This window comes from Eumetopias jubatus, unplaced genomic scaffold (assembly GCF_037043125.1).
Source record: "Eumetopias jubatus isolate StellerSeaLion01/CBP00866 unplaced genomic scaffold, mEumJub1_p1.0 scaffold_13, whole genome shotgun sequence".
In the NCBI taxonomy this organism is placed as follows: domain Eukaryota; kingdom Metazoa; phylum Chordata; class Mammalia; order Carnivora; family Otariidae; genus Eumetopias; species Eumetopias jubatus.
Genome location: NW_028274819.1, coordinates 45849170 through 45870540, shown reverse-complemented (window position 1 = coordinate 45870540; position 21371 = coordinate 45849170). Strand labels below are relative to the sequence as shown.

The 21371-nt window shown below is 42.3% G+C and overlaps 1 protein-coding gene across 3 annotated transcripts in view; it reads left to right on the top strand.

Moving 5' to 3' along the window:
* Positions 1 to 19699, top strand: part of MICAL2 (microtubule associated monooxygenase, calponin and LIM domain containing 2) — a 221529-nt gene extending 201830 nt beyond the window's left edge. For 2 of the 3 annotated variants that reach the window (XM_028116797.2, XM_028116796.2), the window contains 3 exons: positions 8643 to 8745; positions 12712 to 12785; positions 15914 to 19699. In XM_028116797.2, coding sequence (XP_027972598.2) covers positions 8643 to 8745; positions 12712 to 12785; positions 15914 to 16098 — 362 coding nt within the window. In that variant the 3' untranslated portion in view covers positions 16099 to 19699. The remainder of the gene's footprint in view (positions 1 to 8642; positions 8746 to 12711; positions 12786 to 15913) is intronic. The other variant, XM_088018025.1, reaches the window with a different exon arrangement.
* Positions 19700 to 21371: the final 1672 nt, after the last annotated feature.

The window sequence follows — 21371 nt, the reverse complement described above, 5'->3', positions numbered from 1 at the left end:
GAAATGTAACAACTAAATATAATGCTTAATCCTTTAGGTTTAAGTTTTTTCAAGTAAAAAGTTGAGAAAATGGCCAGGGATTTTTTTTTTTTAAGGATTTTTAAAAAAATAAATAAATGAAGAGTCTGAAAATGAACAATGTATTCATTGAAATTAAAAACTCACTGAATATACTGCACAGCAGCTTGGACACAGCAGTAGAGAGAATGAGTGCATTGGACAGTATATCTGAGGAAATGAACCAGAATGCAGCACAGAGAGAGAAGGAGATGGAAAACAAGAAAGCATGGTTTGAGGGCACAGAAGATAAAACGAGAAGGTGTGTGTGGTATATGTTCAGAGTCCTGGAAGGAGAGAACAGAGAAAATTAAGGTTGTGTATTCTTTGAAGAGATAATGGATGAAACATGACAACAAAGCATTTATAAATGTTAGCTTTCTTTTTCTGCAAATGGACGAAAGACAATCTATAGATGCAGAGGTTCCAGGATACAGAAATCAGGATAAATTTGAAATACATCCACGCTTACTTTGGCACAACAAGGGAAAATGTAGAACATCAAGTTCAGAGATGATCTTAAAGTGGATATGGAGTAAAGATAAATCATCTAAAAAGGGAATGAAATTTTTACTAACAGCCCTTTTCTCAACAGCAATAATGGATGTTACAAGACAGTGGAGTAATAATGTCAAACAGCTAAAAACAAAACATAACTCTCAAGCTAGAACAGTAGACACAGAAAAACTGTATTTCAAGAACAAGTGCATAATAAAGAAATGTTCATCCCCCCCCAATAGAGTTAACTATGTATAAACAAAATTCTAGACAATATACTTTAAGGAGAAAAGGATACACAGAAGGATGATCTGAAATATGAAAAAAGAAATGGTGAATAAAAAAATAAACATGTAAGTAAATCAAATAAACGTTGATATAAAATAATACAGATTTTTAAAACAGAACTGAAGTATTGGACTAAAATAGATATACGTTTGGAGTTGAATGATTGGAAGTAAAGTGTCCCAAGGCCCTTATATTGTTTAAAAGAAGGCTAAGATGATTAGTTTAAACTTTGTTAAGGTATTAAAAATACCTATTTAAATTTTAAATGTAGACACTGAAACAATAGAAATAAAATCAGTAATTTCCAAATCTGTTGGAGGAAACAAAGGGAGAAGAAATTTTAAAAAATAATAATCAGCCAAACAAAAATCCCAACTCAATTCCAAATAAAAACAAAAGAACATTTTAAAAAAAGATAGCACAAAGTAAGACAGAAGCAAGTCCAAATATCTCAGTAATCATAATGAAGGTTAATGAACAAGACAACTGTATGCTGTTTAGCAAATCCATATAAAATATAAATATACAACAAGTTTTAAAGTAAAAGGATGGCAAAATATATACTAACTAAATAAAGCTGGGGTAATGTGTTTAAAATTCTCCATAACCAAAATATTTAAGAAATGAGAAAAAAAGTTGGAGATAATGACATTAAAAACAGATAAAATAGCCTTTAATACCAATACAATGATTAGGAGTAAACAGGAATAAAATTACTACATAATTTTTATTTTTTAAAAAAGATTTTATTTATCCTTGCGCTTGAGAGTGAGAGAGAAAGCACAAGTCGCGGGGGAGGGGCAGAGGGAGAGGGACAAGCAGACTCTGCGCTCAGCAAGGAGCCCTGTGCGGGGCTTGATTCCAGGACCTTGATCAGGAGCTGAGTGAAACCAAGAGTCGGAAGCTCAACCAACTGAGCCACCCAGGCGCCCCATATTACTACATAATTTTTAAATGATCAATTCACCAAGAAGATATCACAGTTTTAAATGTATATGTATCGACTATAATAGGCTCAAAGTATATATAACAACAACAAAAAAAGAGATAAACTACAGGGAGAATTTCTACTGTGGCAGGAGATTTTAGTATATCCTTCAGTGATAGTCAAGCAGAGAAAACATTAGTATAAATGTGAACAATGCAACTAATAACCTTAATTTAAAAGACATTTACAAAATCCTCTACCCCTAATTGGAGAATGTATATTCTTTTCACGTTCACATGGTGATTTATAAAAATTAACTATATTAGTTCATAAAATTAATCTCAGAGAACCTAAATTATACAGACCACAACCTATAGTACCATGTACTTACCATGTACTTAGAAGTCAATAGTCAAGAGATGTTTTTTTAAAACCCTTCATTTGGGAAGTTAAAATATATTTCTCATGGATCAAAGAAAAAATCAAATATATATTTCTAAAAATACTTGGAAATTTAAAATATACCAAATATGAAAAGGAGAACAGTAGATCAAAACTCAGGGGATGCAGTGAAAGCGCTGTTGAGAGGTATTGCCCTAAATACTTTTATTAGAAAAGAAACAAGGCTGAAAGTTAATGAGTTAAGCCTCCAACTTAATTTAGAAAAAGCAAAAACAAAATAAACCTAAGGAAGAAGGTAATAAGCAGAAGGAAATGAAAGAGAGTCATTGTAAAATGGAGAGGCTCAAGCAGGCCAAATGTTGGTTCTTAGAAAACACTGATAAATCAAAGACTAGAAGCAACCCTCTTAAAATGATTTTTAAAAATAAAATAGAAGACAGAAATAAGTAGATTAGGAATGAAAGGGGCAGACATAACCATAGATAGAGCAGATTCAAAAAAAATAAAAGAATATAAATGATATTTAATGCAATTAACTTTAAAATTTGACAAACTAAGGGTGATTTAACAATCACCATATTAACAAATGAAAGAGGAAAACCATATGGTCTTTTCAATATAAGAAGAAAATATCATTTGACAAAATTCAACACTCATTTGGGACAAAAACTTTTAGCAAAAAAGGAATAGAACAGGATAGAATTAGTTTGAAGGATATCTTTGAAAATGTTATAACAAACATCACTGTTAAATGGTAAAATATTAGAAGCATTTCTTTAAAAATCAGAAATAAGAATAATTACCTCTTCTATTCAACATGGCACAGGAGACCATAGCCAGTACAGAAGACAAGGGGAAAATGGCTTAAGGTTTGGGAGGGAAGAAGAAAATTTTTGTTGTTTCCAGATAATAGAATTATCCACATGAGAAGCCCCCTAAAATGCACAAATTATTAAAAATAAGAAGAGCCTATATGACGGTGATTGAATATAAGCTTAAAATAAAAAAAGCAATTGCATTTCTAGATCTCAGCGTAAAGCAATTAAAAAATGAAAGAACAAAGATGTCACTTGCATTAGCATAAACATGTATGGTACCTAGGAGAAAATCAAACAAAAAATGTACACAACCTTTATGAAGCCAATTTTAATGATTCACTGAAAGCCACCAAAAGACTCAAACATAATCTCACATATACAAAAACCTGACACAAGCCTACAGTAGCATTGCAGATCACAGGAAATAAGTGATTCTGGGACAAGTGGTTTTCAACAGAGGAAAAAGATGAAATTGAGCCTTACATCATACAAACAAATCAATTTCATAAGGATTAAAGATTTAATATGAAAAATGGAACTTGAAAAGTTAAGAATCTTTTTAACCTCAAGCTGGTAATCTGTAGACACTACAAAGGAAAAGAAAAGATAAGCCACTACTTCAGAAACTACATCTGCAACAAATATAACCAAAAAAGAATCAGTGTTCTAGACTATGTAAAGAACCCTTACAAATCAATAAGAAATAGAGAAGCAAATATCTGCCTGTATAAAAATAGGCAAATAATTTGCAACGATGTGGGTGGAAATAGAGGGTATTATGCTAAGCGAAATAAGTCAGAGAAAGACAATTATCATATGATTTCACTCATGTGTGGAATTTAAGAAACGAAACAGAGGATCATAGGGGAAGAGAGGAAAAAATAAAGACGAAATCAGAGAGGGAGACAAACCATAAGAGACTCTTAACGGTAGGAAACCGAGAGTTGCTGGAGGGGAGGGGGCTGGGGGATGGGGTAACTGGCTGACGGACATTAAGGAGGCACGTGATGTAACGAGCACTGGGTATTCTATAAGACTGATGAATCACTGACGTCTACTTCTGAAATGAATAATACATTATATGTTAATTAATTGAATTGAAATTAAAAAATAAATAAATGAATTGAAATTAAAAAATAAAAATAAGCAAATAAAAAATATATTTCACAGAAAGAATACTCATTAGTAACTAGGAAAATGCAAATGAAGACTATGATGAGAAACTATTTTAAACTATTAAATTACCAAAATTTATAAAACTTGGTAATATGAAGGATGTGGCAAGGATAAGAAGCCAGGGGAGCTTTTTATTCAATGTTAGTGGGAGTAAAAACAGTCATAGCTCTTTGGAAAACACTTTGGCTTTCTGCTGTGAAACTGACCGATGCTTTGTATACAATACTATTCAAGAAGCTCATTTGCAAGTGTATATTCCAGAGCAGGACATGAAGAGCAACTTAGATATCCATCAACAGGAAAATGGATCAATTTTGGTAGTTCAGACAGCCCCCGAAGTGATTTTGACTGTTGAGGAAAGGAAGACTCCAAAAAAACTACTGTAAATTATTTCATGGGAAAAAAAAGAAGATTGAATGGAATGATTCAGTTCAACTTGTGTTTGTTGACAGCATCAGTAGAAATCAGTACGGCTGCATAGGCGACACTCTCATGGACCATGAGCAGGATACATAAGAGAAATTAAGAAGGAAACATGTAATGCAGGATAAAAGTCTGGCTAGAACCTGTGGGTATAATGCAGCAAAGAAGCTGAATCTGGGGGGAAAAAAACCACAAAACTCTAAAGACAGCAAAATAGTGCCTTTAAAGCTGTTTCTTTTGGATTGAGAACAAGGAAAGGAGAGGCCCAGTGCTCAGGCAGATGGTGTAATGTTACATGATGAAAAAAGGCAGAATTTCCAACTCTCAGCTTTTATGTTTTCTTTATCAAGGAAAATGGTCCGCAATCTAGAAATGTTAAACACATCTAGAAGAGGGAACTGAATCTGGATGAGAAATCTAGGTGAGAAAAATGAGGTGAGAGCAATGAATTCAGGTTTCTAAGCCCAGGTGAAAGACGGTATATAGATTAGTGTCTTGCGTGTGGCATTACTCAATCGGAATCTGTTGAATGAACCAAATTAACCTCCCGGTGTTTGAAATAACTGGTAGATGTAACCTCTGTCTTTGGAAACCCATGGAGAATTCCAGAACCCAAGACTAAAGGCCACTATATTTTCTATGTTTCACATCACATGGGAAAGAAATATGAATTCTGATCCTTGTCAAAATTCTAGAAAGGATTATTAAAGAAATCGTGAATATTTAGAAAGAAATTTAGAGATTACTAGGAACCACTGGTGTTTACTGAGAAGCTGTGAAAACAAATGTCATTTCCTTTTCTGGGTGGAGTTGTGAGGTTTGCAGTTGCCAATGGACATGGCAGACATTGTGAAGCTTGATTTCAGGAAATTAGTTTACCAAAGTTTCCTGTAACAGCCTCATGGACAAAACATAGACGTGTGCTGGATGATCGGGTGCATTTAGAGTCTGTAGAACAGCCTTACCCGAAGCCTGAGAAGGGTCCCTGATGATGGGCCAGATGGCTCTGTTCTTGGTCCAGTCCCATCTGACATTTTGTTTTTCAATATTGCATAAAGGTCCAGGATGCCCATTTATCAATTCTGCAGAAATCCCAAAGCGAGGTCTGTGTCAGCTAGATAAAATATTCAAAAGATTCCCCTATGATGAAACAGAATAAACAAGATGATATTTAACAAGATACATAGAAAGTCTTCACTCAGGTGAAGGAAAAGATCAGTTGTACAAATAGAACACAGAGTCATCAGACTTCACCACCGCCAGTGTGGAAAGACCACCTTGTGTGCAAGGTAGTAAGAGCCCAGTGAAGACACATGGCAGCTAAGAGACCTCTGCAGCCCTAGGGTGCTGGGCTAAGGTGCAGGAGGGTCTCTTCACTCTGAACTGTTCATAGTCTGTTTGATTCAGACTCCCTTTCAGTTGCATCCTGGAAAATGACCCTTACCACTTACTGAGCTTAAACCATGTGTGGGGGCCGCGTTAAGGTCTTTGTGTGCACAGTCAATCCCGCTGCATTTCCGTAACAGATGAGAAGCCTGAGGCTCAGGGAGGCTACGCTAAGTGTTCAAGCCCAGGTAATGGAGTGTGGAAGAGTGCAACTTGAATCCCAAGTCTGAGTTTAAAGTAACTTTTATGTTCTATATGATCTCTGGTCTATATACTTGATTCTTTCAGTGTTGTCATAGCAAGGGGACACATTGTATTCTATTTGGCTGTGCAGTGTTGGGTTTCCCCACTGACCTGCAAGCTCCCTGTTTCCCTAAGAGTCGAAACCAATGCTTATTCATCCCTGCCCCTCAGCACCATGAACATTACTTAGAAGATGTTGGTACTCAACATGTTTATAAATTCAATCATTCATTCGTTCATCCAAGAAACCTAAGGAAGAATAACATCTTGCTTATTTCTCTCCCTTTTAATCCTTTCTGTGTAAAACTTGACCTAAATTATCCTGCTCCACCACCTTGCATGTCCCTCATAAAGTACAATAGCCTTAGCATGACGTTCAGTGGCCTCTATGATGAGATCCTCAGACATGCCCAGACCTCACCCTGCACCCTTCCATCCCCCTTAGCCGTGCCTGATCTCTGTTTCTGCTGCCTTCTGTTCCATCCCCATGTCTTTGCTGACATTGCCGGCTTCACATCCTGACCAGGAAAACCCTCCCTTCTGCATTTTCCCAGAGTAGTTTTTTGCTGCTTTGTTGTTGCAGGAGTTTCCTAATGGTCTATTTTATTCTAGCTCTTTAAATCCATCTGATTCCAAAGAGTCTTAAAAAAAAGAGAGAGATGGCAGCCATTATGCCTTACTATGTCCAAATTTCTCATGATATGTAGCATTATCTGTCACTGTATCCCCAGTACCTAAAGCAGTATTCAATACCTATTCAATAAATAGGTGTTATTAGATGAATGAATGAATTGATGGATGGATGGATGGATGGATGGATGAAATGGACAAATGAATGAATTCTTCAGAAGTCAAGATCTGCATTATAGCACCAGTTTACCCATTAATTATATAATTTGGGGCACTTATATAAATCTCTCTAGACTCAAGTGTCCATATCAATAAAAAGGTGGTCAAGAAGACAGGGAAGGGGGCTCAGTCGGGTGGGCATCTGCCTTCGGCTCAGGTCATGATCCCAGGGTCCTAGGATGGAGCCCCGCTTCAGGCTCCCTGCTCAGCGGAGAGTCTGCATTTCTCTTTCTCTCTCCCTCTGCCTCTCCCCCCACTTGTGCTCTCTCTCTCTCTCTCAAATAAAGAGAATCTTTAAAAAAAAAAGGAGAAAAGGGAACTCATTTTTATGGATGACTTACTAGGTACAAGGCAATGTGCTAGGGATGTGACTTACCTTTCATGCCCATAAGAAGGAAGGAAGGAGTGAGGAGGAGGGGGGGAGTGCTATACAAGCAGCAAAAAGCCCAGGCTTAGGATAAGTCTCACCTGAGTTCAAGCCCTGGCTCTGCCACTTACTAACTGTGAGCTTGGGAAAATTAATCTTCTAAACTTCTGTTGTTTTCAGCTATCAGGTGGTGACAATAAGCAAACCTACTGGTGAGTTTGTCATGAGGATTAAATGTGATGTCCCATGTAATGCACGGAGCCCACTGACTGGCATGTGATCACTGCGTAATAAACAGTAGCTTATTACTATTATATTGTGTGTCTTATTGTTCAGTTTAACCAATGAAGAAGCAAAGGCTCAAGGTCATGTATAACTTCCATCTGCACTGTTTTCCCCTCTGCCTATGGGACACTCCAGTATAAATCCGTCTAGAATGGCCATGAGCTTTGCAATATAGCCTGTGTGTCCTCATTTCAGGGTGAAATACTAAAAAGCCACCTCCATGTTGCTACTTATGAAATATGCCCAGATTTTATCATTGTATTATATAAACCTTTAGCATCTAATAGTGCATATCTAAAAGCAGTGTCGGTTTTCTCATGGTTATTCTTAGGCTCAATAAAGGTCATAAATCTAAGTTATAAGAAGGTATGACTATAACTCTTCGAGTGAGACTCAAAGCTAATAACATTTTTTTTTCATCATTTGGCTTTTCTTTGTGCAAAAAGTCATGATGCCCATCACCATCCCTCTATGATTAAATGTGGCGTGGGTGTCTCTGCCCCATGAAGGGAGCCACACCCCACCTGGGCACTCAGTAAGGGAGGAGGAGATAGTAGTAACCAGCAGAGTTACTAGGATTTTCTTTGGTGGTGAATGTGATGCATAAACATACAGAAGTTTTATAGAGAACCTACTAGTAGGCAAGAGAAGTTTCATTTGTGGCAGGACATTATCAAGATTATATGACCCTTGGAGCTGAAGGATTCCTGCCCTCAGTGTCCAAGAGGACCTCTCCCCCAGAGCATGCACAGGGGGGTTTGATTTGTCAGGCCCGCAACCTGAGGCATCAACAGGCCATCAGGGGGCTGCTGCCTGCTGAGCCTTTTCCCGCTACAAACATGGCCCACTAGCGCAGCTCCTAAGCAGGTTGATCACAGGGAGAAAAATGCCAATCTAACGCATTTGCTGTTGATTTCTTAAGCAGATTCAGGCACACAAGATGAAGCACAGCTTTTGCAGGAATGGTTTAAGCTGGCTCTGGAGAAGAATAAATTAATGCGATATGAGTCGGAGCTACTGATCATGTAAGTAAGGCAACACAGATAACAGTGAGTCCTAAAAGCAAAGGGGGTGGGAGTGGGGTGGCTCGCCCTCCCGGGTTGAAGTCCCAGGAATTTTTCTCCTCGTGCATACAGAATTGTGATTGAGGCAAATTGATATTTGGTGTCTTGCATATCATATTGGCATTAGTGCAGAGAATCTTCAGTTGTCTGTTCTCTCTGTGGAGTCCTATGGCTAAAAAAGATGTCAGGTGATGGGTCTGGAGCTGGAGAGCATTTGGATAAGGTATTTTCAGTCTGTCCTTGTCCCCCAGACCGGTGTGGGGGGGGCATCTGCAGTCACACACCTGCACTGGGGAAGCATGTGTCTGGCCTCTGAGTATGAACCCTGGGAAGGGCTTGGGGAGATCTGCGTGGCCACTTCCTTGCATATTTAACATACTGAGGGACTCAGACCTCTCTGGCTGTGCTCTCTGAATGAGAAGTTGCAGCCTGGAAGGAGATCAGAAAGTAGAGGTGGATCTTATCATAGAGTCGAAGTCACTCAGCCAGATGCGGACATATCTTTGGGGGTAACCAGTCAACCCACTACACTAACCTGACCCCAGAATGACACATATTCACCTATGTCATCACAAAAGTTAATGGACCTACTTGTTTCTTAGGGTCAAGGCTTTTACTCTAGACCAGCAGATCTCAACTGGGGTCAGTTTCACCCCCCCAGGGGCTATTTAACAATATCTGGAGATATTTTTGGTTGTCAAACTTAGGAGATGCTGCTAGTATCTAGTGAGGAGAGACCAATAGTGCTACTTAACATTGTACAATGCACAGGACGCCCCCTCTCCCCGCTCCCCCCTGAACAAAGAATTATCCAGCCTCAGGGCGCCTGGGTGGCTCAGTTGGTTAAGCGACTGCCTTCGGCTCAGGTCATGATCCTGGGGTCCCGGGATCGAGTCCCGCATCGGGCTCCCTGCTCAGCTGGGGGTCTGCTTCTCCCTCTGACCCTCTTCCCTCTCGTGCTCTCTGTCTCTCACTCTCTCTCTCAAATAAATAAATAAATAAATCTTTAAAAAAAAAAAAAGAATTATCCAGCCTAAAACACCAATGGTGTCAAGATTGAGAAGTCTTGCCCTAGACCTATGGCAAGGCTCAAAGGCATCAAGAACACAGGTCTGCTCCAGGCTGGCTGATCCAAGAGAAAAAGGGTGTGAGCTGAGTTCACCTAGTTTCTTCCCAAATTGGCCTCTTCCTGGGTGAGAGAGAGTAAGAGTGCGGAGTGGGGAAGGAGGCCAGGAATTACACTCATTGAAGTTCATGGACATGGAAAGAAAGTCCGGGAATGAGGAAGAAGGCATCTTCCTTAGTAATTATTATTTTTGCTCACTGTTTTTTAAGTTGATACACGTGCTGAGACTCAGAGCAACACTTGTTCTTGCCCCTCTGACTGCAAAGCCCTTTTTTTAAAAAAAAGATTTTATTTATTTGACAGAGAGACACAGCAAGAGCAGGAACACAAGCAAGGGGAGTGGGAGAGGGAGAAGCAGGCTTCTCGCGGAGCAGGAAGCCTGATGTGGGGCTTGATCCCAGGACCCTGGGATCATGACCTGAGACAAAGGCAGACGCTTAATGACTGAGCCACCCAGGCGCCCCTGCAAAGCCTTTTTACACAGTCATACCACCTGCCTATGGAACAGATTCTGAATCACAACGTTCATTCAACAAAAACCTATCCAACACATTCTCAGTGCCAGTAACTGCTGGGTACTGGGGAGAGAATGAGCGGGGCCACAGTCCCTATCTTCTAGGATCTCGTGGTTTCGGGGAGACAGACATGCAAACACACAGCACACCGGCAATAGGAAAACATGGCGAGAGCTCCATGGAGGCTTGTGGAAGGCGCAGTCTGCATAGGTTCTCCCTGGGAGAATCAGGAGGGCGGCGGCTCCCACTGCTCCTGCTCCGTGCCTGGCTTCCCTAGTTAGCATGCAGCCAGAGGGAGCCTTCTCCAAGAGAGGCCGGAGGGAAGAACTCAGGCCTGGGACCTAGACAAAAGCAGGTGGGAGCTCTGTTAAGGGATTGATTTTAGTTTAGACAAACATCTTGGACAAGCGACTTGAGTGCTTTGGGAAAGCAGATGCCAAGACAGGATTAGAAGTACAAGAGACGGGGCGCCTGGGTGGCTCAGTCGGCTAAGCGGCTGGCTCTTGATTTCGGCTCAGGTCGTGATCTCAGGGTCCCAGGATCGAGCTCTGCGTTGTGTCGGGTTCTGTGCTCAGTGGGGAGTCTGCTTGGGATTCTCTCTCTCCCTCTGCCCCTCCCCCCGCTCTCTCTCTCTCTCTCTCTCAAATAAATAAATAAATAAATCTTTAAAAAAGAAAAAAAGAAAAATAAATATAAGAGACGTGGTGGGATAAAGGGGGAATGGGAGGGGGAGTAAGAGGGAAGTCTCAGACCCTCTGTGGTCATGACACCTGTGAAAGGAGAGGGGGAGGAAAGAGAATTGGGCAGAGGAGCCTCCGAACTGCAGTGCAACCCCGAGAACATCTCTGCCAAGCCAAAGGGAGTACCAGAGCAGAGATGCCATCAGGGGAGTCCAGCTCCAAGACTGCCCTCTGTGCTCTGTCATTGGCTGGGAGCTGCCCGGGAACAGCGTGGCCTCAGCACCACATTGAGTGGATTGTGCCTCAACAGTCAGCTCTCTGCACTCCGCCCAGAAAGTCCTCTCCTAAAGGAAGCCTTGAGGGGTACACTTCCATGGGTGACCAGAGTGGGCCAAGAGAAGTTCAGGGTCAATAACAAAAGGCAGAATATTGAACATGGCAGGGATCTTGGCCCAGGTAGTAGGAGAAGTAGTAAAAATAAGGCAGCGACGGCAGGGCGCAGCAAAACGACCCCAACTCGGTGGCAGTTACACGTGTGCACTGTGGGTGGGGCTGGAAGGGAAGGCCCCACGTTGTCAAACGCGGGGCCCTAGTCTCAGCCCTTCCCGCCTTCGGTGTCTCTGTAGCAGTGATCCTCTCTCACCTCAGCCTCTCTCTTCTCTCTCAAAACTCTCTCCTCTGGGTTTCTGTGATGCTGCCTTGCTTATTTTGATAGCTTTTCAGAGCTTTGATGGCTTCCTCCCTGGTTATATCTCTTTTGTTTGGCTTCTCAATGGAGGCATTTCCAAGCTCCTGTCTTCAACCTTTCCTTTCTCTATAGTCTTCCTTTTAGGGATCACCTGTTTCCACCTACCATCTCTGAGCCCTGTGACAATCTGTGTGTGGTCCTCATTTCTCCTGAGTGCTCCAGAGTTGGGAACCTCCACATTGCACAAAGCCTAGCATATCCCCTTGCATGCACATGGGATATCTCCAGGCATTCAAATGTCAAGAAGTGCCAAACTGACCTTCACCGAGAACTAACTTCACTTCTCGACTCTGCTGTTTCTATTGGTGGAAACAGAGACCCCAGCTGGATGACTCCAAAGCATCACTGACTCTTCTTTCCACATCTCCTACCACCAAATGGATAGCTGTCTGGATGTTTTTGCTCTACCTGGATAAAATGGCTCACTCCTGTCTCCTCCTTGTTTTGTTGTTTACCATATTCAGAGATTTGGGAGTTGTTAGAGATGATACTTGAAGTCATGTTGCCCCTAAGAGAGAAAAGAGTTTTAGATTGTCATTCCTCTCCCCTGGATTATACTAGCCATTTCTTAATGATCTGTCTGGAGGGTGGCCTGAGTGGCCTTCCCAACGCCCCCAGGGATCACATTCCAACCTTCAGCTGCTCCAGCGTCTCTGGACTTAAGCGTATCCCAGCAGCCCTTCTCGGCTCCTTCAGACCCAGACCTTTCCATTTAGAGAGATTCCAAGACCCCAGTTTTAATAAGAAAAAAAAAAAAAAGCAAAAAGAATATAGCGGCTCTAGTCGGTGAGCTTACTAGGCAGTGTTTCTAGGCAGATCTTCGGTATTTACAAGGTGTGAACATTTTCTTACCCCCAGGGCCCAAGAATTAGAATTGGAAGATCATCAAAGCAGACTGGAACAGAAATTAAGACAGAAAATGCTCAAGGAGGGTGAGTACAGTGATAGGAGTTTGGGCCCCTGTGAAGGACATTTTTCCCCGGAAAGGCCCTTGCCCAGAGCACGCCACAAATCCCAAAGCGAGGCGCTCTTCCCGTCTTGGGCGAGCAGCCTGGAGGTGAGTGGGGAGGCTGGAGAGGTGCAAGCCCTCCGCCAGCACAGCAAGGCGCTCTGGCTTCGGTCACCTGGGCTGCAGGCGGCATTGGATCCCATCCTACCAGCTAATAGAATGAAACCGTTCATTCACTTCCCCATCTATTCAGTTTAGAAAGACTTGCGGAGGAGTCTCGTGTGGGCCTGGTGTATGAAGAAGAGCACCCCAGCTCTGGGGTCCCACTGGGGAAGCCAACACGCAGACAGGTGATTGTGGTACACTTTGGGATGATTGAGACTCCTCCCAGGACAGGGGCACCAAGGAAGGCCGGCCTCGGTCCCCCGGGCACTAGACACGGTACTGGCCATAGCCTTCCCCACGTGTGCGGGGCCAGGGCAACACACGTGAGAAAATGATCACCATGGAGGAGGGAGAATGAAATGAATTCAGTTGACACACTGTCCTGATTTATGTGTTCATTGGCTCCAGCATGCTGGGCATACTCAATGCTTTGTGTCTGTGCGTTTGTGGGACCAGATCCATGCATGGCTTTCCTGCACTTAGACCTAGGTCTAAAAGGACAAGTTCAACAAGTTCAGCTATTTCTTTATACATCATGGACTAAACATGGCACCTCCCTATGGGCTTGCCTGGTACAGGGGAAGCACCTAGTAAAAACTGGATATTAGTGAATATTAGTAATCATCACGACTGTTTTTACTTAGGCATTTTATCCCCATTTTACAGTTTAGAAAACTGAGTCTCAGCACGGTTGGCGCGCTCAAGGTAAGTAGTGAGGGGGCTGAGATTCAGGAACAGACCACCACAGACTCAGGGTCTCCTGCTCTTTCCCACATAGTAGTGATTTGTAGACCTTCTTTATAGCAACAAAATTCTATTTCTAGCAAAATCCTTACAGGGCTGCACTATATAGAACAGATAAAATTGGTATACATCATTTATATTTGTCAGAAAGGCTCAGATGAGTCCGTTGATAAGAAGCCAACATTGAGAAAGGAATTTTTTTTCTGTGTTGATTATCAAATAAGGACCAACACTGGAATAGACCTAGATTAACAAACCATACAGCATAATATCTGATTTACACACCTAATAAAAATTTAAATTTGCTCCATTTCAGGATGGTAAAATAAATACCACCAACAGCCCCCATTAGCCACCTTTTCTTTTCTTTTCTTTTCTTTTTTTTAAATTTTTACTGAGGAGTGAGGATCATACATTTCTTCACACCTCTCAGGTATACAAAAAAAAAAAAAAGGCTTCTTCGTTTTGACTATGCCTGAGCTCATCTTCCACAAAAGCTTTATCCCACCAGTTAGCAAGAAAGAAAAGAACTTTATTTATCCCTCTCTAGTAAACTCAGTCTGTTGCAATAATTTAAACAGTCCCTGTAGGAAGTGCTCAGTCTCTTTGGGATGAAAATGTTCCATCTTGGAGATGGCCACCTTTACCTTCTGCCCTTCTCGCTAAGGCCAGGTAACTGGGAGAGGCAGGTTTGTGACTTCGAGGCGTTAGGTATCTGTACTGGTTGCTTTGACTCACTGAGCCCCCACACAGCTGTGTCCTGTCATTGGGCCACCATTCTCTCTGCTGGCATTTGCAGCCAAGGTGTGTAACTCGCATCCTCCACAGCCTGGCCCCTCCTTAGCGTGCCTGGAGCCTGGTGGCATTCCCTGGCTTTCTCAGCCTCACCTCAGCACATCTTCCATTCAGCTTGGCCAGAGGGTCTCCACGGTGGGACCACATCGCTCCTCAACGTGGGGGAGCCCTATGACCAGCTACCTTTGGCAGCTCTGGGGCTGGTGGGCACTTCTGGGCCCCACCTAGGCCATACACTGCAGATCAAGATCTGGGGAGCCAGCCTCAGACCATTCTCTACCCAGCCACAACGTACTGCCCCATGTTTACACATAAGGTGCCCTTCCAGCTGGCTTCTTCCCAGAATTCCAAACAAGGGGCAGGGTAAGAATCCTTTGGCCCCCAGTGTTCTCACCAAACAGTATGACATTTCCTGGCCCAGAGTAGAGAGGCTGGAGCACAGAGCTCTCAACCTCTGCTTCTCTTCTCTCTCCTATAAAACATGAGGTGCAAAGGGAATAGTGCTTCTCCCTCTTCCTTTTGTCATGTGTACCTTCTTCCTGACCCTGTCCTCAGAACTAAGCCTCACGTGAGAAACAGTGGCCCTTGTCTGCTTGAGGATTGGGCTCACTGCCTACACCCCAGTTTGTTAAAGGGAAGGGGCGAAGGTATTTACTATAAAATCCTCTCCCAAGGCAGTAATCTGGTTGACAAGGCTTCCATCTGCCTTAACATCTATTTTGACTGTCAGGAAGTCATTACTACCTGTTTCTTACTCTTTCCCTTCCTTTTATAGCAATCTTATATCCCCTAGGCAATCGGATGCGTCAGGCCAATTAGGAAGAAGCTCTTGTACTCTGAAGGCAAAAGGGAAAAAATAGTTACAGTCTGGAGACACAGTCCCAACGGCCAACCAGAGCCTTATTTTGCTCTTGCCTGGTCTCTACTCAAAGGACTGAAATTTGTCATTCACTACTGATGAAATAGGATTCTCGTCATTGAAATAGTAGCCACCAATGTGGATGGTTTACTTAGAAACTTTGCACATAGATTTCTTTGTTGTAGTTAGGACATGTTTAGGGAAAACAGCCTTTTTGTTGTTTTGTTGGTTTCTTTTTTGAGGGGGAGGGGAGGCTGGAGGACTCAGTCGGGCTTGGCTGATAATTCTTTTCCTCACAAAGGGATTTCCCCGTTGCTTTATATATATTCTCAAGATGGAAACTGAGCTGACTTGCAGCACAAAACACCTTCTTTGCTAATCTGTGGCTTCAAGAACAGTTCCCTGGTGTTAAATTCATTTCCTTGTTTTCTCCATGGAAATTAAAAGGAAGAACAAGTCCAAAACAATCAAGATTGCCCACGCCAAGAGCTCTCTCCCTGGGCCAAATGTTACCTGAGGTCCCATGCTTTTCCTTTTTTGTTTTTTAGAGAGCCAGAAAGATGAGAATGATCTGAATGAGGAGCGAGAAATATTCAGCGAGATGATGCAAGCGATTGAACAAAGGGACAGACTCGTGGACTCCTTGGAGGAACAGCGCATAAAAGAAAAGGCTGAAGACCAGCACTTTGAAAGCTTCATATTCTCCAGAGACTGTCAGTTGAGCAGGACATGAGCAGGCCCAAGGCGCTCCCCACCCAGGGTGCCGGCTGAGGACGGATGGGGCCAGGCACACCCACTCACTCACAGTTCCTTTGGCAGGATCTGCCGTACCTAGAACTTAAGGGATACCCTATTGCCATCTTTTCTTAAACACTAAAATTCTTCCATACGGAGTACAACTACCCGAGACCCTTCCAGAGATTATAATGAAGAAAATACAAAGACTGTTAGGAGATCGGCAGTCCCTTTGGCAGGTCTCACACTGGAGGTGACCTTGGCAGATGAACAGCATTGTTTTCCCAAGAAAGTGACACAGAGAGCGACTTTCCTGCTGCCTTTATCATTTATCTTCCCAATTCATTGAGTTACACATCTTCAGATTTTTAAGAAGCTGCCTTTTCATTAAATATATCCATATTTGCCTTTTTTTGCATGGATGACCGGTTTCCAAATGTCAGAAAGAAGCAGCCGCAGTTTAAAGATTAGGTTAATATTTAAATTGTGTTTGCAGAGAAAAAGGAGAAACCTTGAGATTACTGATTACATAAAGCAAATAACTCATATAGCAGGTGTTAATTCAATCCAGGGTGAATTTAATTTACCAGTTGTATTTATAAGCCTTAATATAATATACATAAGCAATGAGAATTTAATACAACATTTGCACCTTAATTTTATTTAAAAAAAAAAAGGAAAGAAAACTTTGTCCCTGGAAAAAAAAAAAGCATTTCTAGAAAATGAATAGTTTTCCAGTGCTTTTTTATATAACTGTTGGTGATGGCAAAAAGGGAAACTCATTTGTTGATAAAGTATCAGTGAGGCTGGTGCTGTTACTGAAAACACACCCATTAGTGATCCAAGGTGAGAATGCTTCCTGAAGGCAATCTTCTCAGGTCTAAAGAGAAGCGTCTCCCACACTCTCTCCAGGGATTCCCCAGGAACTCCACGGGACAAGGACAAAACCACGTCTGACTTCACTGGGAGCTGAGTGCCGTGATCCCATTTACAATGCAGGGACCAAATCCCAAACTGGGTCATGGATTTTTTTAAATGACATTTTCAGTGTGAAAAGAAAGCCAGGAGATAGAGTTTTGTGCACTGGCAAGGGATTCCTGGGCCCTTCTGATGGGTCATATGGGAACCAAAGAAAACTGATCTGTTTTACATAGTGATCTGTTGTCAGAAGGTATTTGATTGTTTTTCCCTCAGTGGGATTCTTTGAAGATTCAGTCTGTCACTGACAAGAGACAGACTGAGGAACTCTTTGTTATATGTTTGGCCTCTCTCATTTCTGCAAGTGTGTAAATGTGTCACTGAACAGAAGGTGCTGTGCAACAGTTGGCTCTGACCAGAGACCTGGCTCTCCTCAGTATAAGTTGACCATGAACCACTTCTGTCTGAGATGCTGTCCGCACACGCCAGTCTGGCCAGCCAACAAGCCAGAAATGAGAAATGTAACTGGATTTTCCAAGCCCGCCAACATTTGGGGTGGGGTTAAATGCAACCTTTCTGTGGCATACCAAATTCCAAAGGTTGCGGTTCTCTTTTCCTTTCTACTTTCCTTCCTTCATCTTCCTTTTTCCTTTCTTTTAAAAAAGAATCAGACCTTCTAGTGCATGAATTCTTCTATGAGGGAATATGTGCAAGCATCCATCTATCAAAACTGTGCCATTTACGGCTGTTTATTCTTATTTATTTATATATTTGGTGGAAATTGCTAATATGATTTCCTCCTAATTCTGGTTTTCCTGCATTATACCACTGGCATTAAGATATTGGTATATAAGCTATTTAACATACAAATAACCCAGATGTTTGGGGCAGTGAGTTGTATAGTATTAAAGATTTATGGAGGTAGTTAAAATAATATTTTCAGTCATTAGGTATTTAAAGGTAAGACTACAGATACTCAGGACTTTTATTTGAAGAAAAATTCATTTAAATAAAAAAGATATAGAACTTCAGTTTTTATTCTAGAATGTTTAGAAGTATCTGAACCCAGTCTTTTCTGTCAGTTACATGAAAGTGCGCTACTTGGTGCTTGCGTACATTTAACAGAGGATGCTCCCATGTATAGTGTCTGGGTTGTTATTATACAAAAGAATTAATTGCCACTTATTTTAATTTGTTCTGTTTTTATCTAAAAGAAAGATTCTCCCAAGAGGGCCAAGAAAGAAGGTGTTTCTTGGCCCTAGTATTCTGTTAATAGATGAGAGAAGCAATTTGTTCACTTTCTCTTCCAAAGACTATGTTCTGTGGTTTAAGGCTGAGTCTTATCTGGCCAAGTTGAAACATAAACCTCATATGTAACAGCCTTCTACTTACACCGGCTTTCAGCTTAACAGTACCTAAAACCATTCCAATGAACACTTCGAAAAGGACACAAATAATGTGGCTGTTGAATTATTTTGAATAGTTCCATTCCTTATTCACAAATAAAGAATGTTCTAAGACCCTCAAAATGTAAAATACTGTACATTTTAAAGACAGGTTTTTTTAATGCAATACGAATAGGATTATGATGAAAAGAACTTCTTCTGTCCCATAAAAGAACACTCATGATCAAAGCTGGACAACGTAAGACTCTGGGTGAAACATAAAGCCCCAGTCTCAGATCATATTCTAAACGCAGGCTCACACAGCTTCTAAGTTAAACTAAAGGGCTCATGATAGTTGCAAGTTAAGGATTTTACTTAAGATGGACTGAGAGGACAGTTCTTAAGCTTGCTCTTCCAAACCATTCATTTGTTGATCTGTTTGTTTAACAAACATTCTCTGATTGCCTATGGGGTCGTGCAGCCCCAGAGTAGGGGCTGGCATAGAGGGAGGAATATTAGTCCTCCGCTCCACCCAAAAACAAATGCAAAGATAAACAAGTACTACTCCCAAATAAATACAAAAATAAAGAACTATTTTTATTATAAGCATCAGCCTATTCTACTCACATTTATCTCAAGCGTAAAGACTTTTACTCCCAACAATTGCAGGGCTTCTTTGGCAATAAAAATAAGTTCGTTTCTAAAACTGTGAAAAATAGTGTCAAGTTGTACCGTTTCATTTAAACCTTTACTTTGGCAGTGCTAGGCTGCTTGGAAGCAATCAATGCTGAGATGCAGCATGTTAATTGCAACTGAGAAAGGAAGTGGCAGGTGTTTCCAACTCTGATGAGCTGCAATGAAATTGATGTTTTCTGCATTCTGGAGGCACATGACAATTCAGCAATGTCTGTCTTCCCAGGAAGCAGATTTACGGGCTTTTCCTTCCAAACTGAAAATGGCAGCGAGTCCCACCCAGGTGGCTGATCAGAGAACTACCCCAGCAGGGCAGAGGTGGCAGGGGGTAGCTGGGGCTGCCACATGAACAGAGAGAGTGGCAGTCGTTGGATGTGGTGAGCTCGAATGTAGTTTACTGTAATAGGAAGGTGCACGTACAAGGGAGCGTGTACTATCTCACCTACTGTTTATCTTCTAACCTCACTGCTGAGTAGCTTGTAAGAGATTAATTTGCTCCGACCATTGGGAACTATTCATGTGGACTGAAATGCGTTACATGTGCACTGCTATAAATACTGAAATGAACCAAAAATAAATGGTTTTCTGTTAAAGGAATCAAAACGTTTTCATGTGGGCCTGGTCTGGCACTTCCGAGGGCAGTGTCCGTTCCATTTCTTTCTTTGCAGTGAAAGGAACGGGGGAAAGCTTTGATTTCGAGTGGGAGTCTGTGAATTAACAGTTGGATGCTTTATTCCCACTGGGGCACCTGGAAGGACTTACCCGACCAGCAAATCAGACTGGATTGGGAAGAGGAGTGAAGTCAAGCCCCGGGTCTAATTCTTCCCAGAAAGAAAGTGACCCTCAGAGCTGGGGAGGGGGAGAGATGGAGCCCATCCTGGTTCCACCTCGCAGGTCCTCTTATCTTTTTACCTGGCCTGGCCTGATTTTGTATTACATTCACTCAGCAGGAATGCTCCCACCTGCACAGAACTGGCCTCTTTCTTCAATGAGCACTTCCAAGATCGAGTTTGTTTGTTTCCGCTCTTAATCCCAGTGCATGCAAATTTTCATGAAATGTGGCCCCACGATACACCAGAATTGCCACATCAGGTTAACCCAGTGGCCAGTCCCCAGCATTTCACACCGAGTTTCCCCATTGTTGGAAGACTTTGTCTGCTGATGGAATATTTGCCATGATCCATTTTTTCCATTGAATATTAACAAAAAGTAAACATAACTGCAGATAAGAGCCCCTGTTTTGCAAGCGCTAACATTTCGGCAGCAGGGAAAGCAGCAGCTAAGGCCAGCCACTTTTTAAAAAATTTTTTTATTGTTATGTTAATCACCATACATTACATCATTAGTTTTTGATGTAGTGTTCCATGATTCATTGTTTGTGCATAACACCCGGTGCTCTACACAGAATGTGCCCTCTTTAGTATCCATCACCAGGCTAACCCATCCCCCCACCCCCTCCCCTCTAGAACCCTCAGTTTGCTTTTCAGAGTCCATCGTCTCTCATGGTTCGTCTAAGGCCAGCCACTTTTGACGGCACTTTGCCAGCGTTCTTGTGCTCGTGCTGGAGCTCATCTGCCCTCCTCTGGCTTTCAGAGCTGCAGACTCTAAGCCTTTAGCTGGCCCGTTTGCTGCAACTCACCATCCCTTAGCTTTCCGGGCATGCGTGGTAGTGTCACGCTCGCTCCCTCTCCCAGCTTGTTTCTAGAAAAATGAAAAGCAAAACCAATGCTTTGGGCTCCCCTGAGGAGCCCTCAGACCCTGATCATGGTACTGGATACTGTGAATTCAGCTCACCTCACCTGCCAGGTGCTGTAATAACCTCTGTAAGTGCATTATTGCATTTAATCCTGAAAGCGAAATCCTTCAGATAGCCCATTCTGGAGATAAGATGGAGACACAGAGGCTCAGCTTACCTGGTAGTCCAGGTCCGAAGCAGTAAAACTGGGGCTAGACCCAGATGTCGGCCTCCAGAACCTGGGCCCTCAACCACCAGGCCATACAGCCTTACCCTGTGTCCCTACCTGGACCTGCACCTTCTGTTTACCTGCGCCTTCTCTTCCTTTCCTAGATCAGTTCCCATGGCCACCCTCCCCCAGCACCTCAGTGCCCAGCCCTGCTCAGGGGAAATCTGGGCATGGAAGCCAAAGCTGCCCCTTTGAAGTGCTTTGTGTTTCCTTCCAGCTTGCATCTACCTATACTCTAACATGAGAACAGTCTTCTAGAACAGGTAAGTTACCTAACCTCCACCACCCCTCTCAAAAATCTTTCAATAAAC